At 35.0% G+C, this 12,301-nt stretch overlaps 1 protein-coding gene across 6 annotated transcripts in view; it reads left to right on the top strand.

The window, feature by feature from the left end:
- Nucleotides 1-12,301, top strand: part of CFAP97 (cilia and flagella associated protein 97) — an 89,831-nt gene that overhangs the window by 66,767 nt on the left and 10,763 nt on the right. For 4 of the 6 annotated variants that reach the window (XM_007496049.3, XM_056802962.1, XM_007496050.3 and 1 more), the window contains 2 exons: nucleotides 6,425-6,575; nucleotides 9,112-11,295. In XM_007496049.3, the coding sequence (XP_007496111.1) occupies nucleotides 6,425-6,575; nucleotides 9,112-9,239 (279 nt within the window). In that variant the 3' untranslated portion in view covers nucleotides 9,240-11,295. Of the gene's footprint in view, nucleotides 1-6,424; nucleotides 6,576-9,111; nucleotides 11,296-12,301 lie in introns of those variants that run through there. The other 2 variants (XR_008912973.1, XM_007496052.3) reach the window with 2 other exon arrangements.

Below are 12,301 nucleotides of genomic sequence, written 5' to 3'. Positions count from 1 at the left end.
AATAAAAAGAATGAAATAAAACAGATGATACCCACATTTCTCTACAAATTTACATAATACCAGTGAAATTACCAAGAGAAGAATATATTTGTACAATTAGACAAAATAATAATAAAGTTCATTTGGAGGCATAAAAGGCAAAAAATATCAAAGGATATCATGAGAAAAAAGTAGGGAGGAAAAGGGATTGCCATTACCAGTTCTCAAACTATATCACAAAGCAATCCTTATTAGAGCTATCTGGCACTGAACAAAAAAAGAAAAGAAAAGCAGGTCAGTGGAACTGTGTGCTAGAAACAAATGGCCAGTAAACAAATGGCCAAGGAATCTTTCTAAGGATTACTGAAAAAAATAGAAAGCAGCCTGAAAAACAGGTTTAGTTTAATCAGTCGTCAAACATTTATTCAGTGCCTTCTGTATGCCAGGCACAGTGCTAGATACAGGAATATAAAAAGAAAAATATGTTTCATTTTTGAGGTCATCCCTGCCCTCAAGTTGCTGACATGTCATTGGAAGGACTTTCTTGCTTTACCCAGACATCACCAAGGAGCCAGAAGAATAGTGGCAGCCCTTCCTCACTCTTACCATGAAACCAACCCATTTTTGTACTTTTCCATTTTCCTCTGTGTGGTACTCATCTTTTATTTAGTTCTTTGGAGAAAGTGATGTTCATAAAAGGCAAATTATATATGTCTCCTTGATTACATGAAATAAAAAAGCTTTCAAACAAGTAAAATGTAGCTGAAGTAAAGTTAAAAACTGAGGAATTTCTTAACTTTACATACCTAACAATTTATAGGGAACTGACATACTTATGAGAACTGTTTAAACAAGTAGTCAAAGAATGTGAATAAATAAATTAAAAAAAATTTTTTTAAACCCTTACCTTGAAGGCAGAGGAGCAATAAGAGCTAGGCAATGGGGGTTAAATGATTTACCCGAGGTCACACAGCTAGGAAGTGTCTAAGGTCAGATTTGAACCTAGGACCTCCTATCTCTAGGCCTGGTTCTCGGTCCACTGACCTACCCAGCTGCCCCCTGAATAAATACATTTTAAAAGAAAAAATGTAAGCTAGGGAACCACTTTTAAAATGTCCAAAGTTGGGACAGTAGGTGGCTCAGTAAATAGATAGCCAGGCCTGGAGATGGGAGGTCCTGGATTCAAATTTGACTTCAGACACGTCCTAACTGTATGACTCTGGGCAAGTCACTTAACTCCAGTTGCCTAGCCCTTACTGCTCTTCTCCTTTGGTAACCATATTTAGTATCAATTCTAGTACAGAAGGTAAGGATTTTTTAAAAAATGTCTAAAGTTTCTAATAATTAGAGAATGTAAATTAAAGCAACCTCAAGGTAACTCCATAATTATGAAGCTATCAAATTCTTAAATGATAGGAAAATATGTTTTAAAGGGTAGTAAGGATATGGGCAAGCTCATCTTGTCTATATATAGAGATCATTTGATATTTCTGAAAAATAGTTTGTAATTATGAAAGAAAAGTTATGAAGTTATTCATAACGTCCGACCCAAAGTTTTCATTATGAAAAATATGCCTCAAAATTTTGACAGCGAGAAAGGATCCATATTTACACCATTATTCATAATGATGAGGCTGAAAATGAAATACATACCTAATTATTAGGTATTAACTAAAGAATTTCTGACATGTTATTGTAATGGAATGTCATGCATCATCATTACTTAAGAATAGGAAGAATCCAGAAATATATGGAATGACGTCTGTGAGATGATGAAGGATGAAGAAAGTAGGGCCACAAAAAACAACTGCCAGAGTGCAAATCAAGTTGTCTCAGAGAGGTTCCATTACTTGTTCATGGTCTCATATCAGCACACCATGTTTAATCTAAAACAAATTTAGCTATAGTAAACACTAAATATTTATTTACTCATAGTTTTAGTCATGTAAAAGGCCCTGGCATCTTTTCCAATACCCTTTCTTTTAATTCAGGAATCCTTTCTACAGGTATCCTTGATAGATGGTTACTCTCTTTTATGGAACACTTTTAAGGGATGGTTTTGCATTAGAATTTAGAAAAGTAAGGAATTAAGGGATACACCAACCTGGGGAGAAGTGGGCCAAATAAAGCCAAGTAATACCTGATTTCTCCAGACAGTTATTCCAGTTTGTTTTAAAAGACTGACTTCCCTTTGGCATACTAGAACTGTGAACCACCTGTTAAAGGCAGTAGGAGGCTCAAACATCATCATAACCAGCTTTCTCCAAAAACTTTCATCTGTCTTTATTGTTAATGAGCAAAATCCAGCAAGAACCTAGTACTAGGACACAGGACTGGGTTCCCTGCCCCAACCCACTCCCCCCACCCCAACATTAACTGCCCTTGGTTCCATCATTTGTTTCTGTTCTTTTAAAGTTTGGTTACCTAAATTTCCCTGTGTAGACAGACTCTCCATCCACTGATCTACCCCAACCTTTCTCTAAAATTCTTGAAATCTGATCTCTTAAATTTATGGTAGTGTGAGGGTTTATGACCAGATGATCCTTACTTATCTACCTTGAGCTCTTAAGATAACCTGGTATCCATCATGAATTTGTTAAACCTTTTAATTTAGTCCCTACTCTGCTATTTCTTAGTTGTGTATCCTTGGGCAAGTCACTGAATTGAAGGAGATATTGGAAAAGGTGACCTTTGAGAGGTACATTCCAGCTTATAAAAATTGATCTCCAAACCCATATCCCTCCTGCTGGAAACCTCTTCTATTTCAGATGAAGTCCAGATCATTGAAATGTCTTATAAAGAAAAGTCAAGTCTTTCCATGGAAGTTAGAATTGATGGTGCTTTCTCAACAAATTTTCCTGTAGGAAGCAGAAACATTCAAAACAATTTTTTTTCTTTTTTAAAAAAAGTTTACCTTCTATCTTAGTATCAGTTCTTATCCAGAAGAGCAGCAAGGGCTTGGCAGTTGGAGTTAAGTGACTTGCCTGGAGCCACAAAGCTAGGAAGTATCAAGGCAAATTTGTACCCAGGCCCTTCTGACTCCTGGCCTGGTGCTCTATTTATTATGCCACCTAGCTGCTCCCCATACGTTATTCTTTTCACTCCCCATAGGTTATTCTTTTCAAAAATAGCCTTTGTGGTGACTAAATGTTTTAAGACCTTTCCATTCATTTATTGAACTCCTACTTTGCCTGTAAAAAGCTCCATGCCAAGTGTGAGGTCAACAGAAATATGATAAAGGGAAATAGCAGTAATGTACACCCAGGTACTTCCACCGGTTTATGATCTGTTGAATCATTAGTCTTTATTGTAGACCTGGAGGCTTTTATTTGCCTCCATTTCATCATTTTTGATGTTTTCCTTTCCTCTAGAAGGACAAGAACATCTTAGGGGCTGTGGGATTAGTGGAAGCAGGATAGCAAGGAAAGGCAATTAATTATACTTGAGTTTCTCACTATATGGAAAGAGAAAGAGCCTTGGAATTTTAAAATAATTACCAATGAAGCTCCCTCCTAGTTTTTCTGCTTTTGAATCATTGCCTTGCTACTAAAACTCAGAATAAGCCATTAAAGGCAGTGGCATTGAGGAATGAAGCATAGCTGTTAAACCTGTATGAACTTAAAAGGATGCTTTAGTGTATTTCTAAGCAGAGTTTGCAGTAAGCGCTACATAACCCTTGGAACAAGACTTTCACAAAAGTGGACGGGTAAAGAAAAACGTAATTTGTTTTGAAGATAAAGACTTATTATTACCCAAGTAAAATTGATTTTTTAATCATTTTCAAGAAAGAGCAGGTGATATTACCCTCTCTATTAGAGCAGGATAAATTAATGATGTATTTTAAAAGTTAAAAGATTCAACTTAAAGAATATTAAAAATGTTAATATTTATTAAACAGTATGAGTCCAGCCATGCTAGTAAAGCCAAGAGTAAATAGTCATTTTGACCAGTAGAGGGAGCAATTGCTCTTGAGATGTTTCTCTCACATTTGTAATGTAACTTCATTAAACACTAAAAGAAAATTTAAATCCAGAAAAGTAACTTCTCCTGTACATATATACATATACATGCATATGTACACATGAGTATATACATATATCTACATATATGTATGTGTATATATAAAACAGTGATCCTAATTAGAGGGAAAGTTTTTTTTTTTTCCTAGAGGAGAAAGCTCTCTTTTGATTAATTTCTTCATTTGAACTAAAAGCAGTATGTTCTTTTCAGCCTGATTATTCCTTTTTTTCTTTTTTTTACTTCCTATCCTTTCACTGGAATAACAAAAGGCACCCAAAAGCAGCCCTAGTTCTCTGGTTTGTGCTATGTCACTTTAGGAGCAGTGAAAACTTCGTCTGGCAATTGCTTAAAAGCTACTCACTAGAATTGAGTGTTTCCAATAAGTTAGAAGCAGAGACAGATCCAGATGGATATGTTGCTTTCTAACTAGGAGTGTATGTTCCCAAAGAGAAAACAATTAGATTTTGAGTGACAACATTTTATTTGGAGCCCAAGAAGAATTTTTTCCTATTCATTCAGCTGGTATTTATTGAATGCCAGCTCTGTTCTTAGTATTCTGTTAGGCACTGAGGAAATGCAAAAAATATAGAGAATAGTTGAAGCTCTCTAGCTGGGTAAAAGAGATTAATTACTATACAACTTACAGCTAAAAAATAATGCAAAATAGTACTAGAACCAAGAGCCATGATAGTGATTTCTCATTTTTGGTGTGTTATGGACACTGACCAATAAATTGTGATTAATTAAGATCCATATAAATCTATTTTCATGTGTTTAAATTATAATCAACACATAACAATAGCAAGAGCTATTTCTGGTTGTAGCATGTACTTGGATTTTTCCTGGGCTTGCCATTTTCATCTCATGGATAGCTTGACACTTGGAATAGGTACATGTGATTTGGAAGCTGAGCGAAAATGTTTCCTTAAATGTGTCCATGTTCTGATAGTAACAGTGACAATTGTCATGCATATTGCTTTCAGAAATTGTTTTAAAACTTTCTTTGAAATAATAGTTTACATTTGTGTAGTGTAGTTACAAGCACTTTCATGATCATCACCTTGTGAAGTAGGTAGTAAAAGGATTATTCTCCCATTTCAAATAGATGAATTATAAGGACCTTTTTTTTTTTGCAGTGGTTGACAAAATATGCATTGTCACTGTTTTGTAATTTAAAATAGAGAAAATTCTGCATTCTATTGCTTTGCTGTATTGTGAAAGCAGAGGTGGTCACATCAGAGAGTGATAGTGATGAAGGCACCAAACTTAGAAAGATAAACTGTCATGTATAATAATCATTACTAAAAAGCCCAAGTTAACAAATAAGCGGGTAAAGAGCAGAACTAATGAGGATATCCAAAGAAACTTCTGCTTTCCAAATCTAGATGAAGGATTTTTTTCCTTCTTATTTGTGATAAAGCAAAGATTTCAAAGACAAGATACTATATCATATTAATGTTATGTGACTGACTATAGTATTGCCCTTTTAGAAAGACTTGTACTCTACTTTATGTCTAGGTATACATATATCATTTATAGTTGATTAAGTATAGTATTTGTGGCCATATTAATTTAAAAAAGTTTGTTTTTGCCTTTAGATCAGGAATTTATAGAATTTAATCCTCTATTATAATACTGTTTTTGTAGAGAATTGACAAAGAATTATTTGCCTAAAGACCCACTCTAATGCTGTCTCATCATAGTGGGGACAAGATTCTGTTCTTAAAAACTATGGCTGTCAAGCACAAGAACTGACAAGCTCTACCTTGCTAAAAAGGCCTTGACCAAGAACCTCATGCCAAGCTGTAAAGACTAAGCTACATTGGATAGACATTTCAAAGTAGTCAGTTTGTTGGTCACAGCAAATGGAGACCATCCAGCTAGTCAGAGAGAAGGGTTACAGTCTGCATTGCTATTAGGGAGCACAGGCATGGTCAAAATGACTCATCTTTGAACATCATTTACATTGGTGGTAGGGGCAGAAAGGTATCCAAGACCTGTGATTTCAGTGGGGTGGGGAACCCCCAGTGACTATTCTCTGCAACTTAGAATTCTAGATGCTTAGAGAGGTTAAGTGATCTGTCCAGGGTCACACAGATAGTATGTCAGAGATGAGCCTGAACCCCAGATCTTCCTGGCAGATCAACTTTTATGTTAATAGGATATCAACTCAAGATTTATCTGATATCTTAACATAAACATACTTTCAAACCGTTAAAAGTTTAGGATTATTTTCAAATGATACACAATCTTTATTAATATAATTGTGTAACATAGTAATATATAAAATATGTCCTTAATTATATCATGTTATATATAATAATATACTATAACTCATTAATATGATTTATTGATTCAGAGTTCTAGACAATATTCAAGTATTTCTCTCTATCTTAGACATTTCAATTGATTTTCTTTAATGAAGGCTTTATTGAAAAGACTTGAAGCTGTGAAGCCCACTGTTGGTATGAAACGCACAGAACAGCTGATGGATTATCATCGCCATATGGGCTACCTAAATACATCCCCAGTCTCAAGACGAGTGAAGTCTACTCATGGTCAGATTAGTCCACTAAGTAAGTATAATTTTGACTTCTTTTTACATCTTTAGATTATTGAACATAATAACCTTTCATTATTCATTAATATAAGAACATTTAATTCATGGGCCTGTGGGTCACAAAGTCAGATTCCCCTAAACTAGACTTATTGCTAACATCTAAACTAGACTTATTGCTAACATCTTGTAATCTTATATGGATCTTCTCCTCTTTATAAGGAAACTGGGTTTCTTTGAGCACATAGTTCATGCCTATAAAGATAATAAGATTTAAGATCTGCTTTCCTCATGACAACCTGTGAAATGTGTGCTAGAAATACTATTTCTGTTTTGACAAATGCTAAAACTGAGGCACAGAAAATGAAGTGTAAGAATTGTGTTGCAAACCTAGGTTTAATATAGTTAGGCTGGCCTGGAACAAGTTGAATTCCTTCAAAAGAGTAGCTAGTTGTGAATATCTTCAAATTAACTTGCTTAATGCAGAATGAAACCTTATATTATTTAACAGGTTTTCAGATTTGGATGAAGGTATAGAGGATGCGTTTTCACATTTTGCAAATAACATAGAGCTAGGAGGGATGACCAGTCAGTTAGATAGCAGACTCATGATCCAAAATATCTGAAGAATCTAAAACAGTGTGTTTAAGAAGATGAAATTTATTAGAAACAAATGTAAAGTCTTACACTTCAGTTAAAATCAACTTCACAAATGCAAGATGGAAGAGGTCTGACTTGATAATAATAAATAAAAAAGATATAGAGGTTTTAATGTATTGTAAGCTTTACATATATATATATGTATATATATTTATTTATAACAATTTAAAAGACTAATGTGATCTTTGAATGCATTAAGAGAAAGCAGTAACCAGTACTAGGGAATTGATATCTCATCTCTTCTCTCCCCTTATCAAGCCATATCTAGTGTATTGTTTTCTGGCTTAGATGACATAGGCTGGACATGGATAAATTATAGAGTTTCCAGAGGAAGGCAGCTAGAATGGGAAAGGACCTAAAGATCATCCTACTTAAGAATTAGTTGAAGGAATTGTGGACCTTTCACCTGAAGAAAAGAATCTTAGAGTTTGGGGAATAGAAGCTTGCAGCTGCCTCCAGATCTCTGAAGGACTTTTATTCAGGAGAAGAGAGAGATTTGAGTTGTCTGACTGATCCCACAAGGCTGAACTAGAAGCAATGGGTGAAAATTGCAGAGGTGGTTTTAAGCTTGATGTAAAGAAAAGCTTTCCAAAAATGGATTTTTCCAGTGTTACCAGAAAATGAATCTAGATTCAGAATGACTCTAACATTGACCACAGGCAAGTCTTTTAAACTTCCTGATCTTCAGTTTCCCTATTTTACATATGGGGATGATAATATTTTTAGTATTTACCCTATTAGCATTGATAAGACTCAAATGAAATAATACACATGTAAAATGCCTTTGCAAATTCAGCTATTATTAATTGTGAATTCCCCTCAGAAAGAGGTCTTCATGCCTACTTTTGGTGACCACTCATCAGAGGGGATTCTCCTGTATGGATTAATAAGTACTAGCCTCTGAGGGTCCCAGCACTGAAATTTTGTAATTCTGTCTTTTACAAGTTACAAGTACAGCATATCATATCTTGTTAGGCTAGTAAAGGAACTCTTATGAAAGTACTATTGAATCTTCCTACCTTGAATCCCTTTTTCCACTTTAAGCTACTCTTCATACTGTTACCAGATTTTTATGAAGCATGGCACTCTTTATCTTCATGACTTCTTGTTAGCTCTTAAATAAAGAACAAAACTTTATCTAATAGAATATTCAGAATATCTGAGGGCCTGGTATTGGAAGGCCTTCTGTTATCTGGTACCATCTAAGCTTTTTAGCCTTCTATATACTGTGTTTATACTATCACTCAGGCATTCCCTTGCCTCCTTGCCTTTAATCTCAATATTCATCATTGTAATTTATATGAAGTTTACAAATCACTTTTCATACATTCTCATTTTGTCTCATTCCATCTCTGCCTGAATAACTGTGTATTTTTAAAATTATTCTCCTCTATTAGGTGGTAAATTCTTGGGAGAAGAGATTGTCTAATCTTCTCATCTCCCCAGGGCCTGGAATAGTATAGTTTATATTGTCTATGCTTAAGAAATAGTTCTTGGGAATCTAGCCAGAGTGGAAAGGGGGACTCTCTTATATATTTAGTCTCATCCTCTCATTTTACAGATGAGAAAACAGTAGGCCCAGAGAGGATAGATGGTCACAGCCAGGAAGTGGCAGTACCAGCACTTGCATCCATATCTTGTGGCCCACTCCAAATCCATTATTGATTTTTGCTATATCTTAGCTGTTCTGTTCCTTTTCTCCCTTCAATTTGCTTCTACTTCCCAAAAATTGGTGTCATCCTAGAGAAAACGAAAGGAAACAGTTTAGTTTTCTAATTTTAGATCTTTTGAACTGAAGAAATGTTTAAAGTGAGAGATAGAAAGTGAAGAACATCAGATAACGACCAGATTTTATGTGGTTGGATAATTTTCCATGCTTTTTTGTATGTTATCAGGAGGAGCATCCAGGTCATCCAGTGCTACGAGTGCTCTCAGTCGTAAGAGTGAAAGATCACTTTCTGATGCTTCCAGTGGCCCTCTGCTGAGACCTAAACCCCCTAATGTTCGTACTGCTTGGTTATAAGAAATTTATTTTATTTTGAACATTGTTATTACCCAGATTTCTATTGAATTGCTCTTGTAGATTACTGTAATTCTCTGTGCAAAAGTCTGTAATCCTATTTTAAGTGATTAAAGTATACAGCATTATATTAATTTATTGTAACGATGCAAAATTTACTTTACAAAGGACAATTTCATGTCAAATCAGTGTTTCCTGTGTGGATGTATTTATCTGAGATGTATGTGTATATATATATACACACATGTATATTTAATACAGGGATGGTAGTATACATGTAAATTTTCTCACCATATTAACAAGTCATAATGTCATGCTGACAGCTTGGTGGTATTGCAATACTTTGGACCCAGGATTTTTAACTATTTAGTTCTCTTTTTTTCCCAGTAAACTTTAAACCATGAGCATACCTCCTAAATTGATTTATTCAGTGGGCTTCAGGACCTATGTGAGTGGATTTATGGCTTGAATTTTATAATTGAAGCACTTTGCTAAGTTGATGGTTTTCATTAAGAAATATACTGAAATTTTCTTTTTTTTTCCTTCAGATGGAGCTGTTAATTTGGTCTGAAAATTGTTAGGGTAGATTGATGGAAGTGTATAGTGGGACCACCCCAATAGTCAACTATTGATTCTCTATAGATGCCCCAAGTTAGATCCTGAAACTTTAATCTATTCCTCTCCTCAGAACTGTGAACAAACATCAGAGAGTACAGAGTATAAAATCTTCTTCCACATTTTCACACCATTTCTAGATGAATAGAAATATTGTTAATGAGCGAGTGAAGGGAAGTTTGGAATTTAACTCTGCTGCTTTATGGCACTTTTTAAAGACCAAATTTGCATCAGCTTTAGTCTTGTGTGACAAGCAAGACAAGCAACAAAGCAAACATTTTTTGATTCAGAATAAGATGGTACTACATTTTGAAAGGCTAAGAGGCGGAGCAGGAGGCATCAAACCAATCTGTGTTTTAGGAGATAACATTATTAGTATGTGATGTTCTTATTTTCTTATTTATTATTAACTGAATTAAGGAAGAACTTGGTAAAGGACTCAACATTTTTTAATAGTTCTTGATGTTGCTACTAGTACTGATAAGGCTAAAAGGAATAGTGCTCTAAAAGAAATCCTAAATAATCAACATTTGTTCTTAAATGTTAGTGCTTTTTTTCCCTTTTTTTTTGTCATAGCCTGGAGCTATAATTTTGCCAAGCTTTTATTTAATACTGCAAGTTGTATTTAACATTGGTAGTGGACAGTGAGTTTTAATATAGGTATAAGTAATTGGAAACTTTTTCTGTCCTTATTTAAAAGCTTTTCTTTCATAAGATGAAGTATAATGCTGCTGCCATCATTATTACTCTATTTCTCTACTTGCCTTCTCAGTCTCCCAGCAGAATGTTTGGAGGAGTTGGGGGGGCATTTCTATGTTAAATGCCAAATCATTTTTTGAGAGTTGTGATCCATGGCCACAAGAATAAGGGAGTTGGTTTTTATTCTCCAGCTTTCGCTCTTGCTGTGCTTTTGAAATGAACTACATTTGGTCGACAAGACAGACAAGCTAATTTCTTCAGCACTCTAGGCAGTAAGCCAAACTATGTTATGTTAAACATTGATTCTCAGTTTTCTGACTTGTACATCAGTTCACATCCTTAGCATCTAGAACAGTTTGTTTAGTGGGGGGAGGGAGCCAAGGGCAGAGTTTAAACAGTGATGTGGAAGCAAACTGACTCTGAGATTATCCTGCTTCTTCCATTGCGACTGTAATGTTCATTGAATGCCGCTGCCATAATTATTAATGTGCTGCTCTGGTAATTAAACTGTTTTACCATGCTTTGCTTATAAAATGAGATACAGCTGTATTTAATATTAAGATCACATTTTAAACTTGCACTTTTAATGTTTGTACACCAACTTTCTTGGGGGGGGGGGAATAAGAGGCTGAATTTTAACAGCATGTTGGACATTCAGTGATGAAAATTGTCAGTTTTTGTATGTTGCTTTTGTAAGTTGTAATGGGAAGGGAAATTAATATAAAGTTTATTATGTTCATAACTACATTAGTCTCCAAGAGCATTTTGTATGCATCTATTAAATATTTGTGCTATCTTTCAGGTCTTTGAAATACTACTGAAACATGTCTGAAGAGTGCACAGCCATAGCTTTAATAATAAAGCTGTCCAGTCAACCTAGATATCAACTTAATGGCTCTAGATTTCACTAGTGGGAAAGATGAAGGGAGCAGAGATCAACAGAGTATTGGGCTTAAAAGGGGTGGAACCTAAAGGAAAAGAATAGGAGAGAAAAGTTGGGATGGTCTTCAGCTTTGTTCATACTTGTTTTATTTCCACATGGATAGAACTGGATTGCCACTCAGCTGTGCCATAAAAATAACCCAAGAGTTGAGGAAGAATGGGGATATTCTGGATATAAAAGTAAAGGTACTTTGAAGGTTGTTTATGGTAGCACTAGATTGCCTAGTATGAACATAAAGAACCATCACATGTTTAGAATTGTTTACATTTGAGCCAATTAGTAAATATATGATTGCCATTTCAGGATTCTGATATCCTAGAAAGAATTTGCAACCAGAAATCATACTCCTAAACTCTAGAGCTGAAAGACAACTTTAGAGATCACATAGCCCATCTGCTCATTTTATGAATGAAGAAACTAAGGTTCTGGTTAAGTGATTTGTCCCTTAGGTTTAGGATTATTAGCCCAGACTCTTATTCAGAATTGGTTTGCTCTTTATCAAATGCTAACCTGACTGCTGTTCTTTTTAGAAGCAAAATGCTTCGTCCCCAAATTCCAAGCCATTTAGAACTATTTCTTGTGGAAGAGATCCATTTCCCTTGCTGGGAAGTGCAAGGCATGGCCAGACATTTTTATAATCTCCACAAAAACATTCTTAGACAGTACTCCAACGAAGTACTTGTGTTTGTATGTTTGAATTTGGCACTAGCTTTTAAAACAGTGTTCCACAAGTCTCTGATTTCAAGGAGGCTTCTTCAAGTATTTCTTGAACACAGGTGCCTGTAGAAGAAATACATTCAACTATCAC

This window comes from Monodelphis domestica, chromosome 6 (assembly GCF_027887165.1).
Source record: "Monodelphis domestica isolate mMonDom1 chromosome 6, mMonDom1.pri, whole genome shotgun sequence".
Taxonomy (NCBI): Eukaryota; Metazoa; Chordata; class Mammalia; order Didelphimorphia; family Didelphidae; genus Monodelphis; species Monodelphis domestica.
Note: the sequence above shows the minus strand (reverse complement) of the source record. Positions and strands in the feature narration are given on the sequence as shown.